Genomic DNA, 18006 nt, shown 5'->3' on the forward strand with positions numbered 1-18006 from the left:
GCAAAGAGCTAACGAAAGCGGCGCCGGTTTCGGGGCGCCCGGCCCCAGCGAGCGCGGCCGCCGAGCGGCCAGCCCTCAGCGGGCTCCTGTGTCCCGCGCCGGTCGCCCCGGCGCCCGCCCGAGGCGAGCGCCAGCCCCGGCGGGACGGCGGCGGGTGCAGGCGGGGACCCGGGCCGGGACCGCGGAGCTGCGGGGAGCTCACCGCGAGGCTGGAGGCTGGGAGGCTGCGTCTGCGGGCGCGCCAGGAGCCGAAGCAGCGAGCGAGCGCTCTGCAGAGGGTGGTGGACGCTGCTGAAGGTGAGCAAGACCCCGGGGGCAGTCCCCAATGTCCCGGGGCAACGCCCAGTCCGTTAGAAGACCCAGGGACAATGCCCAAATTTGGGGGAAACTGGGGGCAATGCCCAGTCGTTTTCCTAGACTCGAGAGAAGACTGCCCACGTCCTGGCGGACGCACTGCCGAACCAAGTGTGTTTGGGGAGTACAGAGATAAATTTCCCAAATCTGAGGAGCTCGGGGGACTCCGTAGGAAACTCGGAGAGGCCCGAAACTAGTGGTGCTGTGCGCGGGGTTGGGGCCGGGAACGACGCGCAGATACCGGGGGACGCAAGTCAGAGCTCCGTGCGATTTGCGGGCCGAGAAAATGAGCGTGCCGAAGTCGGGCGCCCAGGAGAGGCTCCGCTGATGCGGGGAACTGTGCTTACTGACTAAATTCGAGATTCCAGAAAGAGAGTCCACGTCTGGAGCATCAGGGGAAATTGCTCCGTGCAACTGGGGGACAAAAGATCCGAGTCTAAAAAGTGGGGAACCCAGCATATTGGTCAGCAAGCCTGGGAGGAACCCCAGACCAACTTGTGGGGGAGGTGGGTTTGGGGGTGAGTCAAGGAAAATTCTCAACATGAAACTTGGGGGGACCCAAGAGGCATGTTGTCTAAAATTGGGGAAAAAAACAACAGACACATTTTGGGGATCTAGGCAAATTCTCCAGGGCGGTGGGGGAAAGTAGACATTGATTTTCACGATTTAGAAATCCAGGAGTGGGTGGATGCTTGCCCCCAGGAAAGTGACCTCCACATTGTCATGACTTCAGCAAAAGTTCTCTGTCCTTGAGAGGGTCAAAAAACACGTCTAAGTTTGGGGGAACCTGAGGTGTGTTCAATACATTCCGGGAATGCAGAAAATCAATGTCCTTTTTAATTTTAATTTTCTATTGATTTCCGTTAGTTTGTTTTTGGTGAACAGGAAAAAAATATCCTGTTTTTCTGGGCACTGTTTGCATTTGGGGAACTCTAGCAAAGCATGACCCACGTTTTAGGGATCCATGAAAATGTTCAATAGAGATGGATATCTAAATTTCAAGAACCCTGGTTAGGATTGAGGAAGCTTCTAGAACACAGGCCTATGATGCCCAGGAGTTCTAAGACCCCGGGATATTTTTTGGTCCCTGGACATTTTAATTTTGGGGGGCCCAGGGAAAATTGCCTAAATTTAGAGGCACTCTGGGCAAGGGTCGTAAATTCAGGCAACACATAAATCAGTGTCCAAAAAAAGCTCAATTGTTTTGTGGAAGAAAAAAAAAAAATCTCAGTTTGTTTTGAAGGGCTGGAAGACAGCCTGTCAATTTGGAGACCCCAGGAAAATAATTTTTGAATCTGGGGATCCAGAGAAGGTGCTCAGAGTCCTCAGGAGAACTGGGGGGTCAATAGCTAAGTTTTAGGGGAAAAAAGATTAATAAGAGTTCCTAGATTGTGGGGCCTGGAGAATCGATGTCCAAAATTTGTGATCTGCAGGGCGCGTGCAGGGTGCGGGAGACCCAGGAAACGTTGCTGAAATTTGGAGTCACTCAGTGGGTGCGTGGGACCCTTTGGAACATGGGAAATCAGTGCCTTTCTGTGATAGGGGGGTAATACTGAATGTGTTTGAGGGGCCTGCAGGACTATGCCTAATATTTGAGAGAGCCCCGCATGTCCAAATCACAGAGGATCAGGCATAGAGTCCAGTGTCCTCCTGGGACTTGGGAGCAGTGTCCGAATTTTAGAAAACAGATTCTTGTCAGTAAGCCAGTGGGACCCAGAGAATTTTTTAATGTTCAAAATGTTATAATGCAGAGAAAATGTTTCGGATGTTTGCGGACTGGGGACAGTCCACAGAGCCTGGGATCACAAGCTGTAGGCTCTGAGCAAGGGTTTGTTTCGTGCGTGGTGTGACCCAGGGGGACCTGTGAGACCCTGTGTGGTTTGGGGGACCCTGCAGAAGCCCGGGCCACAATGGAGCGCATCTCAGGGTATTGCTCAGTGTGCCTTCGGGGGCCTGGGTAACTGTCAAAACGTTAAGGAACCTGATTAGTGCCCGGGGAGCTTGGAGAGCCCCAGAAATGCGTGCCCCAAGTCTTCATGGTCCACAAAAAAAAAAAAAATTGCTTAGTGAGTTCTGGGCATCAGGAGTCATCCTCTGAATTTTGTGGAACTCAGGAAATCAGAGCGCACATTGTTAGTGATCCGGAAAAGGGTTTGGTGCGCTTTGGGTGTAAAGTCTGAATTTTGGTGGAGGCACAGGAAGCAGCCCCCAGACTCTGAGGGTTCGGGGCGGAGGGGGGGAATTCCTTAGTGTGTTGGGGGAACCTGGGATTCTTTGCGTAAAATTTCGGGAACCCAGGTTAGAAGCTAATAAACACGTGGAACTCAGCGGATAATGTCACCAATTGTGGTGTATCAGGGAACAGGGCTGCAGTGCGGAGGACCCAGAGCAGGGACAGTAAGCTTGGGAGACCCTGTAGTTAATGTGCAAAATTATGGGGATATAATCGTTTACGTGCACTTGTTTGGGGAACAATGCCTTAAGTGCCAGAAAAACACTGCCCACATTTGGGGAGCCAGGCAAACTGGTCAGCGTGACCCGGACCCGGGGCTCGTGTTTAAATTTTAGGGGATCCCGGTTGGCAGTGAGTAAAGGTGTTAGAACCTGGAGAGGGATATGCAAAACTCTTAAGAGCCTGGAGAAAACGCTCGCTGAGTTTGGGGACCCAGACCACTAGTGGAAATCTGAGGGAGCCGGTGGCGGCTTCATGTGTTTGGAGGTCCCCGGAAATTAACGTCCAAGAAAACTCTCATGACCTGGAGAAACGCTGAATATATTTGGAGGACCTGAGAGCAAGGCTTAAATTGGAAGGATCCCAGAAAAAATAATGTCCGCATTTGTGGGGAGCAGCGAAGTGTCTCCGTGGGTTGGGACCCTGGAGATGGAGGGCTACGTTGAGAGGCCAAACTCCCCGGGCGGACCAGGGAAGCAACGCGCCGCTGGAGATCCACTGCGTCTGGGGACTCGAGCGGTGCAGTGGCGCCCTCCCCGGGGGACCCGAGCGCGGGCCGCGCGGCGGCGGCGGCTCCGGGGCGAGGGCGCGGGCAGGTAGCGCGGGGCTCCCTGGGGCGCGCGCCCGGCGGAATGGAATATCTTTCTCTTGCCTTCTCGCCACCGAGGGCGCTTCTCTGGCGGAAGCCCGGGCGAGCGGGCGTCGGGGTGGAAGGGAGAAACCCGAGAGCAGCGAGGGAGCCACAGGGCGCTGCTCACCGGGCGCTCCTCGGGCTCCCGGGTCCCCGCTCGGCCGCCTCCGAGGAGGCCCGCGGGCTCCCCGCCGCCGCCGCGCCCCACGCGCTCCCGCGCTGCGAGCCTAGGCGAAGCCGCGACCGGGCCGCCGCCGCGGGCAGGCTCGTCCCCGGCTCGGCTGGGGGGCCCCGGGAGCACCCCCGGCAGCCACCCCCGCGCGCCCCGGGACTCCGCGAGCGCCGTTCTGGCCTTAGCCAGTCCCCAAACAACGCGGAAACCAATTTTGTTATGGTAATGTGAGAGAAGAACAGCTGAGGGAGAAGACGAGAAAAATGGGGGAGAGTTTTAGGGGGGCAGAACTGCACGGTGGCGGGGTGCCTGGGGTCACCTTTCGTTTTCTCTTAAGAGAATTTTCACGCAAAGCCGCCCTATCCGGCTGGGAAAGTCCAGTTCCTTAAAGGCAAATATTGGACCAGGCAGAGCAAGGCGCTGCTGGCTGGAACAGGATCAGCCCATCGGAATTGGGCAATGTTGGGGGTGGGGGCTAGCCACCTGGGGGATCTGTGGGGTGGGGGCTGCCAGAGAGGAGGTGCTGCTGGGGAGCAGCGGAATGGTGGGGGTCCTGGGACCAGTATGGTCGGCATTGCTGGTCCCCACTGTCACCCCACAGAGGGACCCTGGCTAGAAGAGGAGCAGCTCAAAGCCTGCCGCTCTGGGGAAGCAGGGGTTAATGCCATTGGACAGGTGTGGGGACCCTGGCAGGGCTGACGCAGCCCTTTCACATTAGCTTGGCAAGACAGGGCGACCGCTCCCCCCCCCCCATGAAAAACAGCCCGTTTCCACCCAGAGCTGAAGGCACGTGGGGAATGTTCCCCCTTCAAATTCCAGTCCGCATCAATCACCCCATGTCCCATTCCAAGAACATCTGGCCTGGCTCCCCCCATCGCTGCCCCTTCCCCTCTCCACCAGCCTTCTGCAGTGTCAGTGCCTGGCTTCCAGGCCCCTGTGGGTGTGCCCGAGGGAGGGAGGGCCAGGAGGGACCCTCGGCAGAGAAGCCCCCCAGTGTCCTGCCCTTGCTCCCCACTTCTCCAACGCGACTTGTAGATGGTGGGGTGGGGAGCATTAAAAAGGGCCTGTCTGCTAACCCGGGTCCCTGGGAACCCAGAGCAGATTTCAAATCCTCCATGGAGACTGTGCTCAAGGACAGACAAACAGATGCCTGCCGGGCTGCCTTTGGCCCTGCTCTGGGGCCTCCACTTTCCTCGAGGCCTGCTTCCCAGGCTGGGGGTGGGTGGGTGCTGGGGTGAGGGCCCCATTTCAGAGTGTGCGCTTTCCGCCTCCTGGGGGTGCCCAGGGGCAATCCCACCAGTGGTCCACTGTGGGAGGGGGGCCTCTCCTGCTGTCTTCCCTGCACAGGCGCCAGTTCTGGAGGAACCTCTGCCCGTGCTTGGTGATGTGCGCCTGGACCCTGGAGGTAGGAAGGCTGAGGCCACCTTGGGGTGCCAGGCTGAGCCATCAGGGCGAGGGGGAGGGGAAGGGGGAGGGGAGGGGGACGCACGTGCTCACTCCTCCCACCCCCAGGGTGCGGGGGGGGGGGGGGGGGGGCTCCCGCTGAACCCTCGCGCCTTATTTAGTCAAAAGTGTGGTTAAAGGGGCAGGCTTGGCTGGGGGGAGAGCAGATCCGGGGTCACCCCGGGGTTCAAAAAGGGCGCTGGCCAACCCTAGCCAGGACCAGCAGCCCAGGTTTTCCCCAACTTTCAGTCCCCCCAGGTAGGAAGGGACTTGCAACAGCATAAGCACATTGTGGGGCTGGGGTCTCCTCCTGCCCAGAGCTTGGCTGGCAGGAACTTCAGCCCCAAGCACCACCCTCCCCCCTGCCCTGCCCCAGCACGGCGCGGCTGCCTGCTTGGCCTCCCCTCTGCATTGCAAACCCGTATTCCAAAGAGAATAATCATTCTCCCAAAGATTCGGACTCACCCCAGCGAGCCTGGCCCCCGCGCCCCGGGCCTGCGGTCTGCTCGCTCCTGCCTCACCCGTTTCCCCTCGCTCCCGCCCGCCCTGCAGTCAGCCTTTCTCATTCCCCGGTTTCCTCCCCCGGCTCTGGCTCCGAGCTGGCTGCTCCCCCCTCCCTGGGACCAAGCCCAGCATTTTACAAACCCTCTCCGTTCTCCGAGGGTCCCCTGAGCGCCCCTCCTGCACCCCCCGCAGGGCGCCTGCCGCGGAGGCTCAGCTCTGGGAGGGACGCACCCGCGTGTCAGCCCTGGCTAAAGGCAGGGGACCGAGGCCCCAGCCGGAACCACCAGGACCTGAGCACAAGCCGCCCTAGGCACAGGGCACCACAAGCCCCTGACCGATAAACCCAAAAGCCAAAAGTACGTTGGGGGACCAGGGGAGGGGTCTGAGCCTGCACACGGGAAGGACGGAAGGACGAGGGGACACCACTGTTGTACTAGTATTTTATGTAGTGTCTGAACTAAAGACATTTTTAAAAGAACATTTTTGGCTTCCCTCTAGGATGGGCAAACTGGCCTGGAAGGGGTCACCTGCTGGGTCCCTCCCTGCAGGCCCTGAAGGGTAACCTATGCTGCTTTGGGATCAGGGGCAAGGACATAGACTCCCGCCATTCATCCCCACCTCCAAAGCCCCCAGCCCCTGGGGCCGGGCGTCCTCCAGGGCCGCCGCACATGCCCCACCCCGGTACCTGATCCGTGAACCCTGCGGCCACAACCACGGGAGTTGGCTCCAGAAGTGTCCCACAGAAGTGTCCGAGGCCGCTCTGGCCCCGGGGCCTTTCTAGTCCACCCCCGACTCACACACAGGAAGCCCCCCCCCCCCCTGGCCTCCGAACACAATGGAATCGTGACAGACACTTGTAAGGCCCTGCGCAGAAGGCCTCCCCATCCTGTGGTCATTAGCTCACTTGCTCTTCACAATTCCGAACAGGCAGGAGGGCTGCGATTGTCACCCACTTTGTCAAATGGGGACACAGAGAGGTCAAGCCACTGATGTGAGGCCCCACAGCCAGCAGCCCAGGGCAGGGAGGGCAGGGCCTCACAGCTTTCCTGGGCTCTCCCAGTTCCTCCCCAACTCAGCACTTTTCTCTCTTCCCCCTCCTCTTTCTTTCTCGTTTCTCCTCTGCCCCTTGACCCCCTGCCTCTTCCCCCGGGTTGCTGCCCTCCCCCTCTCTGGCCTTCTACCAGGAGCTCCCCTCCAGAGGACCATGGCCACCGCCCAGACTGCAGGGGACCTGCTCTGCCCACACCTGAGCCCCCCGGGGAGAGAGGCACCTGGACTTGACCACCTGAATCCCAGATACCAGCTGTGTGACGCTGAATACACCCCCAGCCTCTCTGAGCCTCTGCTCCGTGTGAAAGAGCAGACTGGAACTACAACTGTCTGGGGAGCTCCCAGCACAGAAGGAAATCATGCCCCTGGACAGAGCCTGACACACGGAGAGCTGTACCAGTGGACACCTCGTTCCTGCCCTGGGGGTCCAGAGACATTCACCTCTGTGGGGCCGGGGTGCTTGGGGATTGGCTGGGCCACAGGCCGCAGCAGCTCACCTCGGGGCTGGGCTCTGGGGCAGCTCTGGCCTGCTGTGGCTCGCGCTGGAGGTCTGGCTGGGCAGGGGGCTGAGCTGGATGAGATGCCAGGCCCTGGGGCTGGGGGCTGGAGTCCACCACCTCTTTCTCCACGAGCTCAGCAGTGACTCTTGGGCCCCTGGGGAAGAACATAAAGATGTCCCTAAGATGATCTCTTAAAGCAACCCTCCCCAAGCCACAGCCCCGGTCCCCCCCTCCCTCCCCTGGCTGTTGGGTGGGGAAGCCTGTGGGTCACCTTGTTAGGGTTTGGGCAGTTCCCCTTTCTGTTCCCTTGGCTGCCTAGCTCTTCCTTTTCCAAAGCACAGGGAAGGAGGAAGTGGCCCCCAGTTCACCTGGAGCTGGGCTTCCCAGCAGCCAAGCCTGAAAAGATGCCCCTGGAGAAGCAGGAGACCTCTGTCGGACTGGCTGTTCCCTTGCTGGCTGGGCTGGACTTCTGCCTGGGCCTGGAGGGTTGGGCTGCACACAAATGGCCTGCCTTGGGGGGTCCCAGCACACGAGATACAAATCTTCCCCTCTGCTCCCCAACATTCCCACCTTGGATGGAAGCAAGGAGGAGCCAGCCACAAACCAGAGGTCCCACGCAGCTCTGCACTGGGAAGGCCGCTGAGGACGGAGGGAGACTGGGCTTCTCTGGGGAAATGAGCCCCCTCCCCACACACTGGGTGGATGAAGGAGCCGGGAGCCCCCGGTGGAGGGGAAAGAAACCATGTGCAAAATAATGCACTCCGGGAGAGACTGCCCTTGCCTCGTGCTCTGTTCTGTGGGCAGGGAGGTTAGGAGGGGCACGAGGAGAACCTGGCACGCTGTCAGGAAGATAGAAGCACTTCTCTGTAAATCCCGCTGTGGGTTGGCGAGGGGCATGGCCCCTCCAACGTCCTTCTCCTCACTCTCCTTTCCACGAACTTGGTGGGATCCTCTTGGTGGTGGTGGGAGCACGTACGGCGTGGGGAGAGAGGGAAGCTTTACTTTTTAAAGGATATTAAAAAAAAATTTTTTTTTCCCAAATCTCAGACTCCTGGCTCCTCTGCAGGCTCCTGTTTGTCTCTGGTTGGGATTTGGGTGGGGGGGTGGGGAAATGCATCCAGAGGAATCTTCTCCCCCAGAAAAGCCCTGCCTTGTACATTTGCAAAAACAGCTGTGCGCTCCTGCTGAGAAGAGCAGCCCCACCCTCCGTCCCTGCCCCGCCCGTTTTGCCTGGTGGATTAGTGAAGCAAAACCTATTTTCCCTGCAAAAGCCTCTGTGTGGCTCCGTGCATCCCTGGTGAAGAGTCCCTTCCCCACCTGTCGTTCCTGTCTCCTCCGGAGTTGAGGCTGTGCTTACAAAGCTTGCTTGGGCCCTCCTGTGACAGAGGGCCTTCCCCTCCTGCAGAAACCAGGCTCCTGTTAACTGCCCCGGGCCCCCAGCTCACCCACAGGTGAACCCTCAGAACACAGGTTCTCACACACCTGGAGGGTGCCGCACGAGGGAGGGAAGCCTGGTTACCTGTCCTCTGGTCGCTGTGCAGTCCCTGAAGCTCCTGGGCGGTGGACAAAGAGGGAGTCACTGGTGCCCAAGGCTGTCTGTCGAAACTGCCAGGCCAATGATCTGCTGGTGGGGCCAATATTAACAGTTGTTGCCAAAGCAGGGGGTGCCCTGGCTGTGGTGCCCAGACCCTCCAGCCGGGTTGATGTGGAGGAGGAGGGGGACGAGGCTGAGGCTGGAGAGATGATGAGGGGCCCTTTTAGAGTGTGCATGATAACGGGCCCTGAGAAGAGGGTGAGCCCTCCAGCGCTGGGCACGGCACCTGCCCAAATGCCAGCGGAGGTGGTCGTTTTGCCTTTCACCTCCTCATCCCCTCCACGCCCTTTCTTGAGTGCCTCCAAATTTGGGTAGCTTTGCGCCAACTCGGTGGTGCTGGGGTAGCTGACTGTGGCACCCTCCCACGCCAGGGCATAGTGCATTAGGGGGCAGAGATGTGGCCCACCCCGACCCAGAAGAAAGGTGTTTGTGGGCATGGGCATAAGCCAGAAGCACTCCCTGCTAGCTAGGAGGTGGGAGGATGTGGAGGGGGCAGGGGTTCACCAGACTGACACTGGGCGGTCACTTGACACCCTGGAATGTCGGCGGGCGTGGCACGGGTAAATGGGGGGGGGCATAAGGGGGGAGAATCAGGGTTCGAGATCAATCATAAAAAAATCTTTCTTCGAGTGCTCCCAATGCAGCTGCAGCACAATGTGGCCGTGTCCTTCCTTCTTCCAGAGGCAAAGGACTCTTCTGAGAGCTCTGCCTTCACCGGTCCCATCAGATATGACCCCGTACACTATGTGGTGCCTGGCACTGAGGAACCTGCAGCAAGTGGCCGCCTCCTGCTCACACCCACTCCTGGTGGGGTGAGTGGTCCACAGCCCTTTGAGGCTGGCTGAAACCCCAATTAAGGCACAGATGCGGAGCTGTCCGCAGCTAGGGGAGGTCCCAGATGCATGTGCCACCAATTCAACTAAATCTAACAGGGGGGTTTAAACCTCTTCCCGGAGCCCGCCAGGAGAGCACGAGGCAGAAGAGGACTCAGTAAGTGGCACAGAAAAGTGTGCTTTCCAGAAGACCCTCCCTGTGCCCCACACCCCAGTGGGTTTACCGTACCCAGCTTACCAGCCTGCATTGGGGTCCGATTCTCCCCTCTCCTTTGTCTTTCAAGCCCTTGCCTGAACTCCCTTCCTTAGCTGGGGGAATAGGGCATCTGGTGGGAAGAACGGGGCTTTCAGTGGGGAAGAGAGTCAGACTTAAGGGGGACTCAAATCTGGTGGGGGTGTCCCAAACAGCATGCAGATGCCCCAGAGCTACACCAGCCTGTGAGAGGAGGGTGGGGCCCCTCACTGGGCCCTTGGGTGAGGAGGGAATTCAAGGATGCTAAAGGTTCTGAGTCAGGTCTGGGGCACCTAAAGGGGGTCGTTGGGAAGCAGTCCACAGTTATCGGGGTGCAGTAGCCAGGCTTAGCCAGGCTCCAGCTCTGCTGTGGGCTCTGTGCTGCCCCCTGGTGTCTGCTGCAAGATGCCTGCATGTTTCAGGAGTGGGTGCCAGGTCCCCGTGGGGTTACTTGGTTGGGATGCCCCAAGCACAGGTAGAGCTAGGGAGGGTGAAGGGCTGACCCCAGGCCAGGTGGCAGGGTTACACAAGTGGCCTATGGTGGGTGTCCCCAAATTAAGAAGGTGGGCAGCTAAGCAGCTTTTCAAACCCACAGATCAAACTCCTGGAAACGCGGAGACTCCCGCTCCCAAAACTGTGTCTTGAACCTGAGCTCTGCTCTAGTCTGGATGCTTACCTCGGGCAGCCCATAAGGGGCTCGTTCCAAGGCAGAGTTTTTAATCCCATGAGAATCTTGGACCCCAGAGTGTTTCAGCAAAGGAGGGAAGCAGGGCATAGGGGTCAGGCGGGGAGGGCCCATGGGGGACTAGAGGCATTGAGGGTGTGAGGGCTATGACCCACGGCACTGCATTCCATTTACTTTCCATGCAGGGGACTTATAGCCTATGGGGGTACAGGGTAGTGTGAAGAAATACAAAAGGGACAAATTTGGGGTACAGGGCTGAGGGACATCTCATAACAAAAACCTCGTTACCCCGCTATCTCTTAGGCCTAGGAGAGCATGATCCCATCCAGGAGTTCTGGTCGGGTCCCCTCATTTATGCAGGAGGAATCCCAACGCCACGTTTCCTCCTCTCGGCTGCTTAAGTGGCCTCATGCTGACACCTGGTGGCGTCTTCTGGAATTACAGCAGCACGGCACAAAGGTCTTAGGTGCTGCGATTTGGGGGCGCCCCGAGGACAGGGCTGGGGGGAAAGGAACAACATATCTCCCTACGTGGGGGGAGGCCCCCTGCAGGGTCAGGAGACAGGTGGCCTTTGCGCATTTTGCACAGGGATCTGAAGCTCTTACCTGCCTCCCTCCTGGCATTACAGAACGAACTGTGGAGGGCGGCCTGAGGAAGTTCCTCCCTCTTGGGGACTCCCGGACCCCAGGAAGATGTGGCAAAGTGGGTACCCAAAGCTACAGGTTAACCCTGGGTGCCTTCCTGGAGCGTCCGTTGTGTTCAGAGAACTAGAGGGAACTGTATTATATTTGTATCAGAATAAAATCAAATATATCATTGAGAGGCTCTGGGACAGCACCTTGGGACCCTCGCCCCCCCCCCCCCCCCCCCCCCCCATCCTCAGGAAGGGTCCCAGAGATGAACAGGGTGGGCCCAATCTTGCTCTCCACGCCTGCTCCCCAGCAGGGCTTTCCAAATCTGGCCCGAGCCTGACACCTTGTGGCCCCTTGGGGAAGTACAGCTGCAGCCTGAGCACCTGGCGTTCCTATAAATCCATCCATATTGCCATTAGGATGGACCACACCTGGGCCACTCTACCCAACCCACACATTGAGAGCAGAGGAGGAAGTAATGCAGAACCCCCACCCTGAATGACAGCTTTTGTCCCGAGAGCCTTGCACCATTGGGTACCGTGTGGCCCAGCCTCATCTGTGCGGGCAGCCTGACAAGCTGGGGTGAGGCTGCCCGAAAGGCGGCACGACCCCAGAGTGAGGGCCCTGGCAGGGCCCAGGGGCCCCTGCTGTACAGCTCACCCAGCCGTGTACTCGCCCTGGCGGGAGGAGCGGGCAGGAGGAGCCTGGAGGCTGACCCGGTTCCAATCCCGGCTCTGCCGAGGGACCCAGGCCAGTTACCCCCAGTCCTCCAAGACCCCCTGACGGTGCAGGGTCGATGTGCTGGTGCACGGAAGCCCGTGCAGCAGTGTCTGGCACAGGGAAGATGCTAATAAACATTCACCATTATATTCTCCTGATGTGAAGGCATATTTGCCCCTGGCTCCCCTAACCATTGGTGCTAGAACATTCTTTCCTGAGGCCATAGGAAAATGCAGCGGAGATGGTTGTTAGCTCAGCCACAGGCTCCCACTGGTCCTGCGACACCTGTGAAGGCCCCACAGGTGGAAGTGGCCAGGGAGAGGACCGGAGTTTGGGGAGGGGGAGACCAGCCAGGCTTCCTTGGCTGGTGGGCTTGGGTTTAAAATGCTGCAGAGCCCCCTGCCCCTATGAGGGGCCTTGGGCACACGGGGATGTCCCCAGTGTGCCTCGGCCTTGCATACTCCTTCCCTGATCCTGCTCTCTGCGGGCCTCATTCCCTTTTCTGTCCATCTGAGTCCTTCATGACCTGGGCCTCCTTCCTTGAGGAGCTGGTCCTCCTGGCACACACCCGTGGGCCACATCCGGGAGCTGCAGGGACCGCCACTTTCCCAGGGAAGATGCGTCACCTTCCTCTCGCCTGTGATGCTCAGAGGAGCGCCAGACCCCTGGTGCCGTCCCCGTGGCACTGAGGCCCAGAGAGAGGAAGTAACAGGCCAGACACACGAAGCAGTGGAGGTGGGACCGATTGCCTGAGGCCCGCAGCACTCCCTCCGCCTCCCATACCACACCCGCATGCCTGGCCCATGGAGGACGACGCTCAATACAGCGGCAGTGACATGGAGGAAGTTTGGGACCACCTGGCTCATCCCATGGGGGAAGGAGCTGACAGTGCAGTGGGGCAGGCCCTGCTGAACATCACGCAACAGGCCCTGGGAGGGCCCCCTCTCACGTACGTCGCTGCACTGGACCCTCTTGCAGCCAAGGCAGGGAGAGTCTCCTTCAGTTCCCTTTTGATGGATGAGGAAACCAAGGCCCAGAGATGTTGAGTAACTTTCCCATGGTCACACAGCCGTGAGTAGCAGAGCGAGGACTTAAGCCCTGGTGTGCCTGCCCTGGCCCAGAGTGGACCCTCAGCTGGCCTCAACATGCTGAGGGTGTGCAGAGAGGTGAGGCGCCCCCAGGACTCCCTCTACTGTGTCCTCCAGTCCTCAGCCTGCCCCTTCGTTTTGGCCAGAGCCATCCCACGCCCAGCCATGGGGAGGGGCCAGAGGACACCAGCTCTGTGTGAACACAGCCACCTCTGCGGCTCCAGGGAGGGTGGCATGAGCGGTGCTTGACTCACAGCAATCTCTGGGCTGGGTTTGCACTCCCGGAGGCGACAGCCCAGCACGGGCTCGTTGAAGTGTCTGTGTGGGGGCACAGAACGCCTTCCCCAGGAAGCTTCCCAGGCTGCCCTCTGAGCTGACTGTGCAGCTGAAGCTGGGGTGGGGGCACCCAGCCCTCCCCTCTCCTGTTTCTCAGTGTCTCTGCCCCTTCTTTTCCCACAGCTGGGCCTGGGTCTCAGGAGCACCCACAATGGGAGACCAAGGACGGACCCACCCTCTGGGCCTCGAGGGAGAAAGTCTGCCTTCCACCTTCTCCCTACCCCTGCCCCTTGGAGCTTTCCTGGGACAGGCTAAGCATGCCAGACCTCAGGAGGGTGACACAGAGGCTCAGGGAGAGCCATGGAGGCCAGGGAGGGCCACGGAGATCCAGGGAGATCCAGGGAGGGCCAGGGAGAGCCAGGGAGGGCCATGGAAATCCAAGGAAGGCCATGGAAGGCCTTGGAGAGCCAGGGAGGGCCATGGAGATCCAGGGAGGGCCGGGGAGGGCCAGGGAAGTCAGAGCCACGGGTTCAGAGCCTCAGGTTCACCCCAGGGCCCCCTGAGGTCAGCTCCGCCAGTCCTGTCCTTTGTGCCCACTGAGCCGCCATATGGGACTGACCCACAGACCAGAATTTGAGGCCCAGAGAGAGAAGGGGATTTCCGAGGTCCCCTGGCAAGTAGGCCCCGGGTGTGGGAGGGGCAGGCAGGTGGCCCCGGGGGAGGCTGGGCTGGAACCAGGCCCAGTTTCTGAAGTGAGGATGGACTTTGAAGAACAAAAGAGTTCGCTTTGAGTCGCTGTGTGAGCGGCCCCAAGCTGGCAGGGCTGTTGGGGGCGCCGGCTCTGATTTCCAAAAACACAGATGGGCTGGGAAGGGGGTGAGAGTGAGGCCTGTGGAATGTGTACCCCCTGAGGTTCTGATGGCTCAGCAGCCTGGTCCACATGCGGCTGAAAGGGGTAGGCCACCCTGGAAGCCCGAGGGCTGCGGACCCCCAGCTGGGGGCCTCGGGGCCACCTTTATCCCTGACAAGGTGCAGAGCCAGGCAGGGCTGGGAAGTATCTCATGGGTTCACAGGTGAGGAGGCCCTGGGCGTGGGTTGTCCCCAGAGACCCTGTGACCTTGAACCAGGGTCAACCACCTGGATCTAGACACTCTGAGCATCTCTGGGTGAGGGGAGCCAGGAGGAAGCACCCACCTCCATCCCCGCCCTCCCCTGAGGGACTACAACTGCAACATAACTGTGGGCCCAGGGATGCCCTTCAGACCCAAGACCCCATGTCTCAGCCCAGTGCCTTGGAGGGTAGGCGATGTGGGGTGACCTTGCGGTATTGCTCAAGCCCAGCTTCTGGGGGCAGCTGCAGGGACCCCTCCACGGAGCCCTGGAGACTGTCCTAAGGGTCTGTAGGTCAGGGACAGGGCCCCAACCCCCGACAGCGGCAGATGGGCAGAAGCGGGTAGTCTGAGCCGAGGTGGGCTGGTGCTGGCAAGCCACCTGGGAGCGGGAGGTGAGCTGAGGACCAGCGGGCCGCAGGGGCCAGCGGTGCTTGGCGCCAGCACAGCCTGACCAGGCCGCCGGGGACGATGGGGAGGCACCTCCGCCAGTCTTCACTTTCGAAGGAATCTGCCTCACTGTTCCTGAGCTGGGGCCAGAAACAACAGCTCCAGAGTGAGGGAGGGAGGGAGCAAGGGGGCCGGCGCCCCCCACCTTGTTTGTTATCTCGGCAGTTCCCAGACCCCCAAACATTCTTTCTGGCATTGACCTCTCTTCTCTCAGCCCCGGGCGGGGAGATGAGGGTGGACCTGGGAAAGAACTAACCCTGACCCAGCTGGACCCCCGCCTGAGGCCTCCTGGGCCCTGGGGTCCTCACCCCCAAGCCCCCAACCTCACATGAGCCTCTGGCTCCAGTGGCTGAGGTGGCTACAAGCGGAGCCTGTAGGGCGAGGAGAGACGACCACCCCAGCCCCCAGCCTCAATCCCCCTGGGCCCCAGAGACCCTCAGCAAAGTCTCCAGCTGGGCACAGGCCTGTGGCCTTGGTTGGCTCGGCCGTAACGTGGGGGGAGCTGGAAGAAGTCACCCCTAAGGACTCGTAGCCGCCGGTCTCTGTGATTCTGGGGTTCACACTCTCACTGGAGACTTCCCCAGAGTGTTGGGGACCCAGCACATGTGTCCAGCTGCTCCCCCAGGAAAGCCTGGGCCCCAGAGGCTGAGTGGGGGCTTGACCAGGGGGCTGAGACGTCAGACACCCTCTCTCCTTCCTAAACCTCATAGCCACCAGAGTCCAGGGCGGCCAGCCTGTTGGGCAGCCCCTGCAGCCCCCGTGAGTGCCAGCAGGTGGGAATGTGGATGGCAGGGGACAGCAGACACCTGCAGACAGGGCCACCCCCCCCACAGCCAGCCAGGTGCAAGTGTCAAACACTGGGCTTTGGCGCCCTCTGCTGGTCACATCTATGAATGGTCACTCTGGCCCCTTTGCCAGCGTGGACAGGTGCCCGCCCAGCAAAGCCGCCGGCGCTGGGCACCCCACCCTCCGTGGGTGCACAGCAGGGTTCCCAAGGTGGGGACACAGGTGTCCTTCCAGACAGCCTAGCTGGCTCTGCCAAGGGGTCTTTTCCAGGACCTCAGGCTACTGGTTCCCAGTCTTACTCCCTCTCCCAGGCAGCCCTGCGTGCCCCTCCATGCCCCTCAGGGCCTGCTCAGGCCGGGAGGACAGCACGGTAAATATTTACTGCCAACAGCAGAAGGTAAATACTGTCCCAGGGGCCAGGCGGAAGTGCCAGCTCATCTGTGCCAGGAGCAGATGCCATCCAGGGAGCTAGCCTGGAGGCGGCCACACTGGCAGAATATCATTGGTGGACACTAGAGGGACAGACATCCTGGCCCCGAACTCAGTCTCCCCATTAGGATCACATGTGCCACAGTCCCCACCCCACATGGCATTGCGTGACAGCAGGATGCGGAACAGACACAGGGTGAGTGAGTGGGACGTGTGTGGGGCTGCACTCACGATGTCCTCTGGGAGACCTGGCCCTCCAGTGAGGGGACCCAGCAGGGTCGGGGGTCTTTGGGAGCAGCTGCTCCTCCAACTCCTGCTGCCCCCAGTTGGGGGGCCCTTGGACCCCCACCCCCCATGCCAAGGTGACATCCAGGGCTGGATGCAGCTGACTGACACTGCCAGCCCCACCGGCAAGTGAAGCCCAGTTTCCAAGGACAGGCAGGGTCTGAGGACATGGGAGGGCCTGTCCTCCTGTTTCCCAGAAGGGGCGGAGCATGGGCCCGGATGGGGACGCCAGAGCCAAGGGCTGTGGGCCTGGCTTCCATGGGGTGACTGGGGGCTCCTGGAAACTGGGGCATCTAGGGCTCAGTGCCAGGTGGTGCCAAGCAGGAGACTGGGTCTCCTGGACCCCGGCTGACCTTGGGCAGCCACTTCTCCCTGCCTCTGTGACCTCATCGGTGCTGGGTGATGGAGAGCCCTCACGTTGCCTTTTCCAAAGCTCCGTCACGGAGGCCGAGCGGCTGGGAGAGAGGCTCAGAGGAGGGTCCTGGGTCTCAGGGCTGGGGCAGGTCGCAGGAGGGGAAAGGGGGGACAGGCCCCAGCCGCAGCAGGGGGCTGAGGATGCCGCCCACCATGATTGAGTCTCTTGAGTGGGCAGTCTTGCCCACCCCATGGGCACAGCCCCTCTCCCGGGATCCCAGGAGGGAGGTCCTTGAGTGGTGCTCCTGAGACCCTGGTACCACCCAGGACCAGCCGCACTGGGAGTGCCCCCGACTGGGATGGCCGCACGCACCCCTGGACCCCAAAGGACTTCGGCTCCCCTCCACAGAGTTTGTGGGCACCCGAGGTGAGGGGAAGGGCCTGGATTGTCCCCCCAGGTCTTGTTGGCTGGCAGGGTCTTGGCCAGGACACGGGCTTGGCCTACTGCTGCCTCGAGGGCAGCCTGACCTGCCCGGCCCACTCCCCGGTGTCTGTGGTGCCTGGCGCAGCCCACGGGCACCCACGTACCTCAGCCGCCACAGGATGTCCCTGCCTCTACCCGTGCAGATGGGGCCGCCTGAGCGCTCCCATGGGCAATTCACCGCTTGTCCCGGCTGCTTCCTCCCCCTCCTCTTCCGGGTCCAGTGTCCAGCAGTCCACTCCAGGGGCGGGGCTTGTTGGGGGCCTGCAACATCTCCCCTGGGGGGTGTCAATGTGGTTGTGGGGAAGGGGCCACCCAGGAGGGAGCCTCGGGGCTGCAGGGAGCGGGCAGCCCAGACGGCCGGGCTCCAGGGGGTGGTGTCTGCTCCTGGCTCCAAGACCAGCCTCTGAGTGGTCTGCAGCCACCCAGCCAGGTGTCCGGCCCCAGGCCCAGTTGTCCCCAGCCCCAGCCCAGGCGGAGCCTTCAGGAAGGGTGCAGATTGGTTTGGACTGGGCAGCTGGCAGGCTGGCCGGACCTTGGTGAGGCCAAGGTCACCCGCTGACCTCCCAGGCCACAGCCAGCCCAGGCAGCCCCCAGGCATGCCAGGCAGTGGCCTAGGCGGGGTGCCCGACAGAGCCACTCTGAGCTGCAGCAGACACTACACAGGGGCAATGTCTGTGTAGACCTGTGAAGACCTGGACCCCGAGTGACCTTGTTCTCAGGCCCCAAGGGCACTTCTGGGGTTGACCACCAGGTCTGGAGCTAAAGGATTGTGGTGACATAGCGGGAGGAGAGGGCTGCAGGGTGGCTAGGGGACCCGGCCCTGTCCCCAGCCCCGTGGGCTGCAGCTCTCAGGGTGGACCCAGCCAGGATGCCGTGAGCACTGGGTCCGAGGCCCCTGCCGAGGGCCTGCAGCGACCTGAGTCCATTCCCCAGCTCGGGAGTG

At 60.8% G+C, this 18006-nt stretch overlaps 1 protein-coding gene and 1 long non-coding RNA gene across 48 annotated transcripts in view; one reads left to right on the forward strand and one right to left on the reverse strand.

The window, feature by feature from the left end:
• Positions 1–17542, reverse strand: part of IGF2 (insulin like growth factor 2) — a 28835-nt gene extending 11293 nt beyond the window's left edge. For 2 of the 46 annotated variants that reach the window (XM_070564466.1, XM_070564460.1), the window contains exons 1-5: positions 17168–17251; positions 8626–8730; positions 8424–8505; positions 7378–7516; positions 7104–7260 (exon numbers count right to left, since the gene is read on the reverse strand). Coding sequence is in view for 5 of the 46 variants with exons in the window: in XM_070564440.1 (XP_070420541.1) it covers positions 7104–7260; positions 7475–7516; positions 8424–8505; positions 8626–8730; positions 9772–9781 (396 nt within the window). In the remaining 41 variants the exon portion in view is untranslated. Of the gene's footprint in view, positions 1–202; positions 468–6241; positions 6341–7103; positions 7261–7377; positions 7599–7676; positions 8506–8625; positions 8840–9771; positions 9860–17167 lie in introns of those variants that run through there. The other 44 variants (XM_070564442.1, XM_070564439.1, XM_070564449.1 and 41 more) reach the window with 42 other exon arrangements.
• On the forward strand, positions 142–8147 carry LOC139074405 (uncharacterized). Of its 2 annotated transcripts, XR_011523998.1 has the most exons (4): positions 142–297; positions 4957–5014; positions 5749–5912; positions 6741–8147. It is a non-coding gene; the product is annotated as an uncharacterized lncRNA (long non-coding RNA). The 2 variants fall into 2 exon arrangements; XR_011523997.1 differs by lacking the exon at positions 142–297 and having other exon boundaries at positions 4289–5014.
• Positions 17543–18006: the final 464 nt, after the last annotated feature.

Source organism: Equus przewalskii, chromosome 11, assembly GCF_037783145.1.
Source record: "Equus przewalskii isolate Varuska chromosome 11, EquPr2, whole genome shotgun sequence".
NCBI classification, from domain to species: domain Eukaryota; kingdom Metazoa; phylum Chordata; class Mammalia; order Perissodactyla; family Equidae; genus Equus; species Equus przewalskii.